This window comes from Zonotrichia albicollis, chromosome 21 (assembly GCF_047830755.1).
Source record: "Zonotrichia albicollis isolate bZonAlb1 chromosome 21, bZonAlb1.hap1, whole genome shotgun sequence".
Lineage (NCBI taxonomy): Eukaryota > Metazoa > Chordata > Aves > Passeriformes > Passerellidae > Zonotrichia > Zonotrichia albicollis.
The window spans coordinates 1898109-1911984 of NC_133839.1; the positions used below are offsets into that span (position 1 = coordinate 1898109).

At 50.5% G+C, this 13876-nt stretch overlaps 1 protein-coding gene across 13 annotated transcripts in view; it reads right to left on the minus strand.

The window, feature by feature from the left end:
* The window catches only part of ZNF618 (zinc finger protein 618), a 147874-nt gene that overhangs the window by 18700 nt on the left and 115298 nt on the right, over positions 1-13876 (minus strand). For 9 of the 13 annotated variants that reach the window (XM_074556418.1, XM_074556423.1, XM_074556422.1 and 6 more), the window contains 4 exons: positions 13372-13461; positions 6104-6292; positions 3457-3540; positions 2341-2397 (listed from right to left, as the gene is read on the minus strand). In XM_074556418.1, the coding sequence (XP_074412519.1) occupies positions 2341-2397; positions 3457-3540; positions 6104-6292; positions 13372-13461 (420 nt within the window). The remainder of the gene's footprint in view (positions 1-2340; positions 2398-3456; positions 3541-6103; positions 6293-13371; positions 13462-13876) is intronic. The other 4 variants (XM_074556430.1, XM_074556419.1, XM_074556431.1 and 1 more) reach the window with 2 other exon arrangements.

Sequence of the window (13876 nt, forward strand, 5' to 3'; positions counted from 1 at the left end):
GTGAATGAACAGAAGCTCTGTGTGACTTGGGACTCTGCTGCTCCCCAGGCTGCAAAGGGAGCAATTGCAACACTTCAGCAGGATGCTATTTTTGAAGAACTGTGGATCATTCATGTTTCAGCAAAAAGCAAGTTCAAGTGATGTGAAGGCACTTTCCATGAGCACAAAGAGCACTCTCCAATCATAACATGGATGACAGCTCAAGATCTTCCCCAGTCCCTGCCTCCAGCCCACCCTGCTGGGAGACAGAGCTGGGACTCACCTCAGGCCCAAAGCAGAGTTGGCACCAGCTCAGAGCTCTGCTTTATGGGCAGCCAATGCCAGCTCACACTGTAAGGGTGCCAGGTGCCTGCACTCACTGTGACAAGGACTGGGGTTGTGTGCACAGGGAAGTGACATCTGAAATCCAACATTTTCCATTCCTATTCCCACCCAGGACTCCCTACAGCATTGCACCCCTGAGTATTTTAGGTGGTTTTAGTTACTGACCTCCCTGTTCTCCTTGTCCTGCCCCTCACTCCACACACCAAGGGATCTGTGCCACTGCAGTCAGAATGGTGGCACAGGGAAAAAGCAGAATGTCCCCAGATGGGTGTCCTAAAAATCTCTCTGGTATCTCTGTATCCAAGCCTGTGACACAAAGCTCACACCCACAGAGAACAAGAGCCATCAGGCATTTAACAAGGCCAAGCCCCACAGCTCTTGGCTGCTCAGCTGGGACCTACATTTACCTCCCAAACCTGGTGACTGTTCCTTACAGCAGCAGTTTGGTGACAAGCAAACAGCAGATGGGAGTGGGAGGACAGAAGTGTCCATCCTTCTGTCATTGCCCACCACATTACCACCACCTGCTTCCCTGCCTGGGAGGAATCTGCTGGCTGGAGCAAAGAGAGGACAAGCCAACGGTGCCAGAATCACCCCAGAGCTCCCATCCCACGTGTGACACCGAGCCCCACGGGGTTTGTCACACCCACTGAGACACAGCCATGGGAAGAAGGAAAAGGAGGAGGCAAGGACATGGCAGCTCTTCCTTCCAAAAGGCAGCTGCAGGGAGCTCTGCCTGGACAGCTGAGCACACAGAGCCCTCCAGGCCTCTCTGACCACCAGGCACACACAGGGTGACTGGTGGTGCTCACCCAGGCTGCTGTCAGTGAGGCCACTGGGACTCCTGAGAACTGGAAGGAATAAGAGGAAAATGGCTTGGTGGTGCAAGGGCTGGAAAAGAGCACTGAATGGGAAGCAGCACAAAAACTGAGCCAAAGGGGGAAAACATGGCTGGGGAAGAAAAGAGGATGCAGGACAGATAAAGGAAGGAAAAAGGGAAATGTTTATACATCCCCATGCACCAGCCTGGCTTTCAGGAGCATGTCAGCTCCTTAATGCAGAAAGCAACTACTTCCATCAGAGCCCAACTGCCCTCAGAGCAGTCCTAGGCAGCTCACTGGAGTTCCTCAGGTTTCTGCTCAATCAAAGGTCCAGGTGAGTGCCTTGCAACCCCTCTGCAGCCTGCCAGGCCCTCGACTGAGCCACTAAAATAAACTGACACTACACATGGTGCAGACAGAAACACTCCTTACAGGGAAACAAGATGAGCAAATCACATGAAACTTGCTATTCAACTTGTAAGAATTTCTGGTTTTGTTTTGGTTTTTGCTGTGAACTTTCACTCATGTGCTTTAAATGTTACAGTCCAGAAAGAAACAGATTGAGGAGGATAAGTGTGATGTGAGCTGGTACAAGGAGAGTTTGGGAGATGTGTCACAGCAACAGTGGGTCAGTATTTAATAGTTCAGGAAGAACTGAAGGTTTGCACTGTTCAGCACAGCCACTGTTCGTGTTTCTTGTCATTGCCTCCTGGGCAGGTTCATCCCCCCCTCCTGCAAAACTTGACAAGAGCAGCCAGCAGGTTTGCAATGCAGCTTTTTTGGCTTCAGGAATGAGCTGGCTGATGGGAAGGAAGATATTTCTGCCCTTCCTTTGTTGGCTGTACAAGGTTTGACAGGAATAAAGTAGGTACAATCTCAGGCTGCTACTTTCCAATGGCTCCAGAGGAGTCAGGGCCCCAAGTGGTGTGTTGGCATTTACAGATGTGCACTTTAAAGGCTTTGAAACCCTTCAAACACTGACAGCACCCCCAGAAGACAAGACAGGAGCTGCTGAGAGGCCAGGGCCACGTCCAGAGCTGCAGCCAGGCTGGGAACTCTGCAACTCAGAGCCTGCACTGCCCTGAGTCAAGTCTGCCAGCCAGGCTGGGCTTACTGACCAGGGCCTGGGCAGCCCCAAGGACTCTGAGTGTCCAGCAGGACCAGGGCTAAGGGCCTGAAACAGAGACAAGCTCACCTGATGGGTTCTGCTTACACCTCTTTTCTTTAGGTTTCTCTGTCCCCGAATGACCAGCTGCAATTGTGGTGAATGATGGATTAGTACAGGATTTTCCCCCAAAACACAACACACAGTATTTTAGCAACAAACAACCTTTTTTTCCCCATTTCCCATCACCTACCCTGCTACCACACATGGGTTTTCCAACACCACATCCCTGCTTTTCAACATGGCTCCAGAAAGCCCCTGACTTGCTTCTGAGGCAGGTCTAACCCCCAACAGACACTGTGTGACCTGCTCCAGGGAGATATCCCACCATTGCCAGCCCCACATATTCTGCTTCTCTTGGATGGGGAATGGAGGGAGGCCAGGCTTTTCTGCTGCCATGTTATTTATCTCTGCAGCAAGATGCTAAATTGATGTTTCATCTGGTCTGTCACTTTTGCTCCAGTTAGGAGAATGGTAGTGGCCCACTGGAAGGCTGGGCAATACACAGGCAGGATAAAAACCTTGCACAGAAAACTCTGTAGGTGGTGGATCTGAACAAAATTGTCTAGGCCACTGGTTATGTTCAGTTACTACCACATGGACTTAACACTGCAAGGAAACTGCACAAGTGGAGGGGAATTTCATTTCTTCTAGCACACATATTTTGGTCTCACATCTGATTCACTGTGACCTCCACAGTGACTGCAGAAACAGCTGGACTTTGGTTACAGCGACATTTAAATAAACTGTCATGCTCAGCATCACTGTAACCTGCAAACTGCTCTTCTATCCACAGTCCTCAAACTTCTGCTGCTTGCAAATGGCTTTGCTCCAGCAGGACTGCACTGATAGACACAGCACAAGTGCTGCTTGATCTCCATCCATCCTTTTTCCACATCTTGGCTCCCCTCTGAAAAATCTATGCTCAAGTGCCTGGTCCTTGGCAGCAGGAATCCCCCATGGCCTGTGTGCCAGGGCTGGGGTGCCAGGAGCCTGGGGAGGGGGGAGGATAAGGCACTACCCCAGGAGGGCTGGCTACCTGTGAGCCTAAACAAGGTACCCCACAATACATCCACATCCACTGACACAGCTGGGTCCTGCTTGGAGAGGAACATGGAAGCAGCAGGAAAGGGTGACCACACTTACCACTGGAGTTCTGGGAATTGCTGTTTGTTTCTTCAAAGTTGTTTTGCACTTTGCCTTCCACTCTTCTGCTGAAAGCACTTTCTGCTGGGTGGAGAACAAAGCAGGAATGGTGACTGGTCAACACTGATGCAGAACTAGGCAGACAGGAGGCAAGACATGCTCCTGTGCCACACAATCACAGACCCTGAGTACAGCACAAAGGTCAAATACCTCATTTTGGAGGCAAATGGGCCAGATTCAGTGAAGGGATAACAGGTGGGGATTTTTCTTGAATGCCTTCTGGCTGAGGGGCCTGGATTGGCTCTTAGGGAGCCCATGAACACCAGTCCTGACTGAACCAGAAAGGTCTGAAAAAAACCCCAACCCTTATCTTACTGTTCCTTAAGGCAACAAGCAGCCCTTAACTCCTGTGACCAGTCTGAGACTGAGCTTGGGGCCTCACACCACACCAAAGTGTCACCTACAGAAGCCCTGTGCCAGCTTTCCCTGTGCTTCCCAGCCACCTGCACTCCCTAAACACCCTCCTGGAAATGCTGAAGCAGAGGCCTGAAGGCTTGTCTCAGAGCCTGCCCACCATGTCTGGAAAAGCTGTGGAAGATCCTCTGGCTCTGGGCTTCCCAACAGTGCCCTTGTGTTCCCTGAGCCCCCCTGAGCTCCTGTCAGAGCCCTCTCCAGCCACAGCACAGGGCAGGTCCCAGTGACTGCACTGGGAGGCTCCTCCAGGGCACCCAGGTGCTTCCTGCCCCTGGCAGTGGCCACAAGCCCTGAATCATCCCTGAATCATCCCTGAACAGCACAGCTCGGGGTTCCCACCCTGCTCAAGCTGCTGTCCCTCAGCATCAGCTCAACAGTGCAAGGAGGTCCTGTCTCACTTCACTGGGCCTGCAATACCCAGGCAAATGGATTTGCTGTGGTGGCTCAAAGGATAAGCTAGAGATTAAACAAAAATGAACTGGCCAGAGCAATGTGTATGTGCTTTGCTGCTCAGGCCTTTGCCCGGCACTCTCATTCTGGAGCCCACTGTCACCCAAGAGTTTCACAGGGCCTGGCCTGGCTCTGCTGGGCACAGCCTGCAGACTGGGCAGGGCTGGGGACACAATTCTTTCACTCAGGAGTGATGGGGACTCCTGAAAAGTGCTGCCACACCATGATTTTATTCCTGCAGACCACTGGAGTGGTCAGAACTGCTGTCAGGACTTGTCAGAGGCCCCGGGTTCCTGCAGCTCCCAGGGCTGAGGTGGCTCACACACGGGGACTTTGGGGCTACCAGAGACCTGAAGTGAAGGAAGAGCCCAGCCCATGGATTTTGGCCCAGCCAGTCCTCAGTGGACCCTTCCAAGTCCTGAGCAGGCTTCTCAAACTCTCAATCAACTACACTCCTGACTCTCAAAATTCAGGAGAACAAGCAAACTTGGGAACCAAATCAACTGAAACAGAAACACATCAAACAGGGCTGAAAAGGAACTGGAAACATTATCTACCTAGGCCACTTGATAGATAAATAATAGAAACAAGAGGCCTTAAATGACAGAAAATCAGACAGTGACAAAATGGTTTGGGTCAACCCACCCCTCCCAAGAGACCCAGGTTCAAGTCCTGGCTTATGTCACAAGTGGAAGTGAGGTGCAGATCTCCAAAAACCTTTGTAAAGAATTTGCATGGTGGTTTTGCCTTCATCCCTTAGCTTCCCCCCCAAAACTTCCCCCAGGTCTGGCAGCAAGAAGAATCTGGTTTAATGCACCTGCTTGGTCCTACTGTCCCCCTCCCACACTGAGAGGGCAGCTCACTCTGTTCTCTCTCCTTCTATTGGAACCTTTTGAAAGTGAAGTAAAATTCTCTGTATGGAGCAAGTCCTTGGCAGCTGTGGGTATGTGTTATCCAACAAAATCCATCCTTGTTCAGCATCCATGGCCTCTCTCACCACAGCCACCTCTCAGATGCTCTCATACTCAGCATCTGTCCATGCCAGACATTCTAGGGGTGTTTAAACACCAACTGACTGACCAGCCCTTCTTCTGCACCCAGATGGGATCTCTACCCATCAATCCCACAGTGGACTGCACATGGCACACTATGTTTCACACCCTATTTATTAACTGTTATTTTTTCAGTAGTCTTTGCTTTCTTTCTTCTACTTTTTTTTAGGCTTGATCTTGTTTGGAAGGAGGAAACTGAGACAGTGAGAGGATCAACCCTAACTTGCATTTTCTAACTCCTCAGTAATGGTTCTGTAATACTGATTTTTCTGTTTATCTCTGAGGTTCTTATGGGGAATGGAGCACTGTGAAAACACCTGTACTCCATTGCACTTCCAAAGGCACAGACCAAGCCCTGAGAAAAACAAACACTAAATGCCAAACAGTGCTGAAATACAAGCAAATATCCCCATTCCTGACAAGTCATTACATGAATCCTTGTCAGGAAGCTCTTCTCAGTTTGTGACACCAGGATTTGAAACAGGGTCTTTTGCACCTTGTGTTTACCACGATGTTTAACAAAACAACTTGTCACTGGGAAGGGATTATAAAGGATCAACTGCTCCTGGGAGCAGCTTCTGTGGGCCAGCCATGGATGGAGCAGACTGAGGCCAGGAAGGGTGAAATGGCAGGCCAGTGAGGAGCTGAGCAGGCTGAAGGGCAGCTGGTACCTGTGATGGCCTTGCTTCCTGGGGATGCGGAGTTGGGAGCGCGGAACATCTGGGCCTGGGAGGCGGGCGGGACGCCGGAGGGCGCGCGGTGCAGGAGGCTGGAGCAGCGGTTTATGGACGCCGGGGACTTTTTGCTGGACTGGCTCGTCTGTGTCTTCACTGCCACGAAGAGTGGAGATCGAGAGAACTCTGGATATGAACACTCAGAACTAGTGCCTGCACAGCCAGGGAGCTCCCAGAGCGGGGCCTGCTGGAGCTGCTGATGCACCGAGCCCCTGGGCAGAGCTGGGCTGCCCCTGGGGAAGCTCCTTTGTTCCCCTGCACACCTCTAAGTGCCACAGGACCAACCCATTCCTGCTCCTGCAGGAATCACCCCATCCATCCAGGAGCACTGTGTGATTGCCACGGCCTGGCTGGGGGCACCTGAAGCTCTGGCCTCCATTTCTATGGACTGAGTTTTGGGAACAGGTTTCTAAAGTACTCAGATCTCTGAGTAGGGACAAGCTTTGTTTCTTGAGCCTCGAATAAATCCTAGTGATCTCCAGCAACATTCCTTGTCTCTTTGACCAAATACAAAAGAAAGGGCACTGGTGGGAATGGAATGGGATGGAATGGAATTAGGAGGCAGAGTGAGTAAAGGCTTTTGGTCCCATCTCCAGACTGGTGACATGTGAAGAAATTCGGAACATTACTGGGGTATGCTCTTTGAATGCATCGATATTTTGGTCTCTGCAGCACACAGTGAGGATCACCAGGAATTGTCAATGCCAAAAGTCATCTGAAACACCTCCAGGAGGACAGCCCTTTGTCTGGGCCACATGGATTAAATAAACCATTACAAAAATGGAGAAACTGTCTAAGAAGCCCCTTCACTCATAAGGGGCCTCTTCTATGGAAATTTGGATATGGGTCCTGAAGCACCAGCCCCACTCCAACCACCTGTCATGAAAAATCACTAACAAAGAAGGTTCAACCAACCCACAGTCCCAGCTCCCTGCCAGTGATTTCTACAGTGATTCTGTGGGATGCCTAAAGGTGGAGGGACAACAGCAGCACCTGCACATCCTACCCAGTGTGAGTGAGAAATACTCATCCACACTGAGCAGCTCTCAGGGGAATGCCACGGCAGCACCACAGCCTAACTCCAAAACAGGGGAGAAGTCCCCTAGGCTGGGATGGGACACTCATTTTTCCGGAATCCCAGGAGACTTCACAGACCTTGGCTGTGACTGGCTCTCCCCTTCAGCAGCAGCACTGGGGACTGGGAGTGTGTACATTCACAGGGCATTGCAGTTCCAGGGGTTTTGATTCACTTGCTCTGACACACAGCCCCAAGCTGACATTTCCTCACATGTCAGGGTAGTTCTGCAGGAAATTATGCACTGGTTTTCTCAGTTTAGTCAGGATACTTCTCTGCTTGGTCTCCAGCCAGATAAATAGGCAGAAGGCTTGTTTTGCTCTCTATGCTTCCTTTCACTCTCCATGGATAATCCTCCTCCAGCTGCTGCCAAACTGCCAGCAAAAATGTAGCCAGATATGAAAATTTCCAGCTTGTGGATTGTCTGCTTTCCATGAGGATCATTCCCACCAATGTCTGCTTTACTTCCCATCCATGCCATGAGAAACAGCCATCAGCAACTCTTCAGTGCCAGACACAGGGAGCATCACTGCACATCCTCTGCAGCCCAGATACTGCCCTGGGATGTGACAACAAAAATCTCAATGCTATGATGACCTCCAAAATGTCTTCTTCTTCCTCCCAAATGAAACAAACAGTATGTCTTCAAACTGAGAGCCCACAGAGAAGGCTGCTTCAGCTGACACTAGGCAGAGAAAGTTTTGAGCAGCAATGCAAGACAAGGGAATATCAGTTCTAGCAGTCTGGAGGAAGCTCACAGTTCATTGGGAATAAAATGTTCAGTCTGTAGTTCATCAGATGCCAAATTCCTTCTGAAGGCTGAGCAACACAGGTAGAGAGCATCACATGGCTCCTCTGCTCTGCTCTGGAAAAGTCACCTTCACTGTGGAACTCATGGCCTCAGGCTGATGAAAAGGCCAAGATGTTTCTAAAAATGAAAATCCTGAGTTGCTGAATGGCCACAAAAACCTCCTGCCTCAAAATCTGCAGCAAGACTGGGGACAGCACCATGGGAGCTGACCTCATAACTGCTGCTGTGGAGCTTTTCAGACCCTCTCAGAAGGCAGCAGACCAGCCCCAGTGGGAGCTGCAGAGATGTGGAGGGTGATTCTCCCTGCAGGGTCTGGGTCACAGCTTTGTGCTGCAGCCCTGCAGCGTGGCCCAGCCTGTGCTGAAGGACACAGCTGGTGCAGGAGGTGCTGAGGACACTGGGGAAAGCCTGAGGACACTGGGTCACTGCTGTGCTTGGCTGCAGAGGAGCTCCCAGGGGGATGCTGAAGAGGCTGAGGTGCTCCTGGGGGAGCAATCAGGAATTTCCAAGGGGATCAGGAAGGCAGTGCCAGCTCTCAGATCCTTCCTGAGCCAGGGCTGGTGCCTGCCCTGCCCAAGGGTGGACAACAGACTGGAGAACTCAGAGGAGGAGACAAAAGGATGACCAAGGGTCAAGAACAGCAGAACTTACAATGGAAACACAACTCCTGTGATTTAACCTGGGTCTGGAGAGCAGGCTAGGCCAGGTCTGGAAAGGACAGAAGCTCAGTAACTTAGTCCTTCTTCACTGAGCACACAAGGTTATAAATAGGACAGTGCTCAAAGCTACAGCTGGCTAATTTTAGTCTTAATTTAGTGGAGGCAATAATTCATCAAAATAATTACCTTATGTGATTGCTGCATTTTCTGTCACTCAAAAGCAAGATTAGATGTCTCTCTAAAGCATATCTTTGTGCAATTCAATCATGGCAATCCTACAGAATGTGCTTCTCCAGGCAGTCCAGAGATCACAGTGGTCCTTCCTGGCTTTTCTGGTTTTGGGAAGACCTTAAAGTTCTGTGATTGACAAGCTGTGGCAGCAAGGAGAAAATCTGGCACACAAATCCACACACGATCACAATGCACCCCCACAACAGGGACCAGATTGTCTCAGCAACATGACTTTTTCCAGGTAAAAATTCTGGTTAATAATTTGTGTATGGTGTTTGTTTAGAAAGATCTAGCCAGGATGGGTAGGGAACCATTTTGAAGGTTCAGATGGAATTATATCATCACCTATGGAGAAAAAACTGACTTCACTGAACGTGTTGGAAAATGATTCCTTAACAATGGCCTGAAATTCCATACTCTGAGCAAACACCTTGGCTATGGCAAACAGGTCTCTCCACAGGAAAACCCCTCTGCTCAAACCTATCAAATTTTTAATGTGTGTCTTTATACACATGAACAGGTGGAGCCTGTTGCTAAAACACTGTGGGATCAGACTGGGAAAAGCACCTGAACTCACAGATTTCCCTCACTGAACTGGTGGAAGCAAAGACACACCATCCAACTGGAATCTGGAGCTGTTTTCCCCTGGCTAGGCAGGGTCTGTGTGGAAAGCAGCTGTGCTACCAAAATGGCAGCTGCCTCAATGAAACACTGCTTTTAAGCACTTTGGAGGAATAAATTGTATCCAGTGTGCATCCAAAGCTCCAGAAAGGAGCTGAGCAGCAAGCCTTGGTGAACTTCCTTGAGCATCTCAGGTGTCAGGGTGGGTGTAGGTCTGTCTGTCCCCTGGAAAGCCAAGAATGATCCCAGGTATGGAAAGGGCCATCCCACAGACCCTGAGAGGAGGGAACAAGGCCCAGAGGTGACAGCCAGCTTCCATCATGAAGGTCACAGGGGAGTTCATGGCAATGAGACAAGTCAATCCACAGGCCAGCAGCAGGATCAGCTCTGCTGAGGTTAAGCAGGACCAGTGATCCCAGCGAGGTCCAGGGTGCCCAGACAGGGTTGACATCAAGGTAGGAATGCAGTTGTGGGTTGGGTACAAACCCATGGGACCCACAGCCAGGCATGGGCATGTTCACAGCTGAACTGAGACCAACTTCTACAGAGCAGCTCAGGAGCGTGTGTGGCTCAGAGCTGGGCTGGAGCAGGAGTGTGGCTGTGGGCACAGCCCCTTGTGGGGCTGCTCAGGGCCTTGTAGAGCTCTGAGTACTTTCAGGGTCCTGACATTAGATTTCCATGCTGGAAGCAGAGCCATGGAGGGCTGTGCTGGTTTTAGGGCTCTCTCCCCACACTTCCATGACCCAGGAGTCTGAGGCTCCATCTGCAGGCTCCAGGTGAGTGCACACTCCTGAGCCCGACTCACCAAGCTCAATCCCACTCCTGGGGCATTCACAGCCAGTTCACATCCCAGGTGCCCCAGGTTCCCTCTGCACTGCAAACTCATCACAGAGTCACAGAATGCCAGATTATTTTGGGTTGGAATGGACCTGGAAGATCCCCTTGTCAACCCCCCTGCCATGGCAGGGACACCTCCCACTGTCCCAGGCTGCTCCCAGCCCTGCCCAGCCTGGCCTTGGGCACTGCCAGGGATGCAGGGGCAGCCACAGCTGCTCTGGGCACCCTGTGCCAGGGCCTGCCCACCCAATTCCTAACTGGATACTCAGAATTTCTTCCCAAAATCCCATCCAACCCCGTCCTCTAACAGTGTGAAGCCATTTCCCCTTCCCTTGTTCTGCCACTTCATGCCCTGAACAGTCTCTCTCCATCCTTCTGAACAATCCCAACAGCCCAGCCCCAGCAAACATGGTTGCATCAGCTCAATCTAACAGAGCAGCCAGAGCCTGAAGGACGACAGGAACATCTCTGAATCCTTCCCCATGAATCTCCATTCAGAAATGTTTCTAAAACTGGGACAATGAATGTGCCTAAAATCCACTTTTATTTTTTGGAAGCAGCCTCTGACAGCCTTCTTCGAAAGAGTGAATATGTTGACAGAAAGAGCGTAAGAGTATTATTTTGAAAGAGTCATAGCCCAGTTCTGATCTTATGAAAAAGCCCCTACTCCTCACTCAGAAAAGGGAACTTTGGAAGGAGACATTTGGCATTAACAATTCCAGGGAAGCCCACAGCAGAGCTCTTTTCCAGACAGCAGCTATCCAGCAGCTCTGACCAGAAATTATCCTGCAAGATGCTATAGAAGCTGCAGGATATAATTCTTTCTTTTACCCATTTTCAATGACTTTCCATTCATTATGACAGAAAACCAGAAACACAGGCTCTGGAAGGGACGCTTGCACTCCAGCAGAGACCCAGACAGCTGAACTGGTGATGCTGAAGGGCTTTCCTCACCAGTCCCACTGTGACTGAATTTTCAGCATTTGTCTTATACCAGAAGAATGAGACCAGGGTAAAGACACAGTCTCAGCTTTAGTTAATCTGACTGCAAGGACTCAAGAAGAGCCAGCTGTGCTTTCCAAAAGTCAGGTGTTAACAGCTGCCCCCAGGACCTTGGATTTTGGGAGGAACAGTCTGGGCAGCAGAAATGTGTGAGATGCACTGGCCTTGGGAGCTCATCATGCCCTCTCCTATATCCTCATCAGGGTTAGTGGCTTGTCACTGTAAATCATAAATCTTACTGGTCATGGGAACTAGGAGAGGAAAAAAGAGGTTAAAAAAAAAGGAAAAAGAAAAGTTTATGAAAATACTGATCTTGAGTGTCCTCATAGCTAAAGATACTTGAAAGGACTGGAAACCCACCTGCACAGCTCAGGGGCTGCTGAACTAGCCTGCAGCAGGGGCAGTTTCTTTTCTTTTGCTGCAGAAATGATGGTGCAAGAACGGCCTCAAGCCCAGCACTCAGAACATGCCTCCTCCTCCAGAACTCGGGCAGAGCCTTGGGGGGCCACTGGAACTGTAGGGACCCCAGGGAAACACAGCTGGGGTTTCTTTTATCCTGGAGAGCCTGGGCTGGAACCAGCAGCTCAGCTATTACTATGGCTGGTTGGGAAGGTGAAGACATCAGTGGCAATAAATCACCTTGAAGTGGGAAGCACTGGGAAGGTAAGGATGAGCTAGAGCTGAGCAAAGCCCAGTGCTCACTGCACCCTGCTCCTGAGCTCTCTGCAGGGCACAGAGACCCCAGAGCCCTGCTGTGGCAGCACATGGACCCATTGCTGCTCAGCAATGTTTGCAGCCTGAGGGCTGACAACACCTCAGTGAAGAGGTGGAGCTTGCATGGGCAGGCAACCACAGAATAACTGCAATGTGTGCAATCAGAAGCAATGGGGCAGGTCCTTCAGCAGATGGCAAATAACAAGATTAGCTTTGTGATGTTGATGTATTTGATGCCCTGCACCTTCTACCATGGTCCATATCCAAGAGAACCTGCTTGGCACCTGTCAAGAGCCACCAACGCTTGAAAGCGACAGTCGGGTGGAGCATGTTCCCATAAAGCCAAGGGTACCTCACTAGAATCCCTTAAAAACCCGAATCCCGGGGATTTTGGGGCGGACGCGCCCCCTGCCGGCTGCAGCTGCTGAGCTCGGCTGGTCCCTCATCCCATCCCTCATCCCATCCCTCATCCTCCTCTCCATCACCCCAAGCCCTGGAGCAGCACAGCCCGGGCACCCCGCAAAGCTCAGGGCAGCGCTGGGAAGGGAGCAGGAAGTTCAGCTGTAAAGAACTTCTCTGCAGACTTTGAAAGTATTCAAATCCAGCAGGTAGCAAAAATTTCTCTCAACATGTTTAGTCAAATGTTGCACTGAATTACACTGAACTGCTTGCTAAAGCCTCCTCCCCTCTGTGTGGGGAGTGCAGACCACAGTGCTGTGCAGTTTGCTGACAACTGCCTTGTCCTGAGCTCCCTGAAATAAATCATTTATTGAATGTGATTCAGTAGCAAGCTGCTGAGGTCATTTAAGTGATTTTGAAACCAGTTTTATCTCACTGCTTGAAGTAATTCCCCAGAAGCTCATAGAAAGATGCTTCTTCTCTAACATGTATGTTCATTTATTATTTAGGGGAGTATAAAAATGATGTGCATCTCTTCAGTTAAAAAAGAGCCAAAACCATCAACCCCACAAGAAACATGTGTAGAATTCCATGGGCTGGGGTAGGAGCCCAGAAACATTCCAGACCTAACAGTGTCCCTGTGAGAGGAGATCCCAGCTCAGCTTTACAGTGCCTGGTGCTGCCCAGAGCCCTGAGGTGCCAGCCTGCAGAGGGGCAGCCCTGTCCTGGCAGCCTGGTGCTGCCCAGTGCCCTGAGGTGCCAGCCTGCAGAGGGGCAGCCCTGTCCTGGCAGCCTGGTGCTGCCCAGTGCCCTGAGGTGCCAGCCTGTGGAGGGGCAGCCCTGCAGCAATACTCACTGATGGGGGCGTGCAGAGCCACGTGCTCTTGGTAGGGAGTGTAGTACTTGTACTGCTTGCCACAGAACTCACAGGTGTAATTGCCAGTTTCTGTAAAAGGAACAAGGACAAAGGTCAGGAAGGAGGCCAGGCCTCTTACACAACTCCCAGTTTCTTTTTACAGAGAAACTGGTCAGTCACACAAACATTCCTCCTGCATGTGGAACTTGCCTGCCCTGTAATCCACACATCCTTTTCCCAAGAAAGGAAACAGTTCAAAACAGAGGGATGGACCATGCACAAAAAGGCCAGTAGAACTGAAAAAGCTTCAGAAGATTACCCCAAAATTACAACAAGTAAGTGTGCAAAACAAGGGAGAAAATCCAGTTCTAAAGTCTGTATTACAGGTGACACAGTTCTGTCCCCTGGTTACAGAAGGTCTGGGATGTGTGGACAACAGGAACAGTCAAACCAGGAAACAAACATGTACAAGTATTAGAGAACTTTTATTTGGGATTGTGGAGCT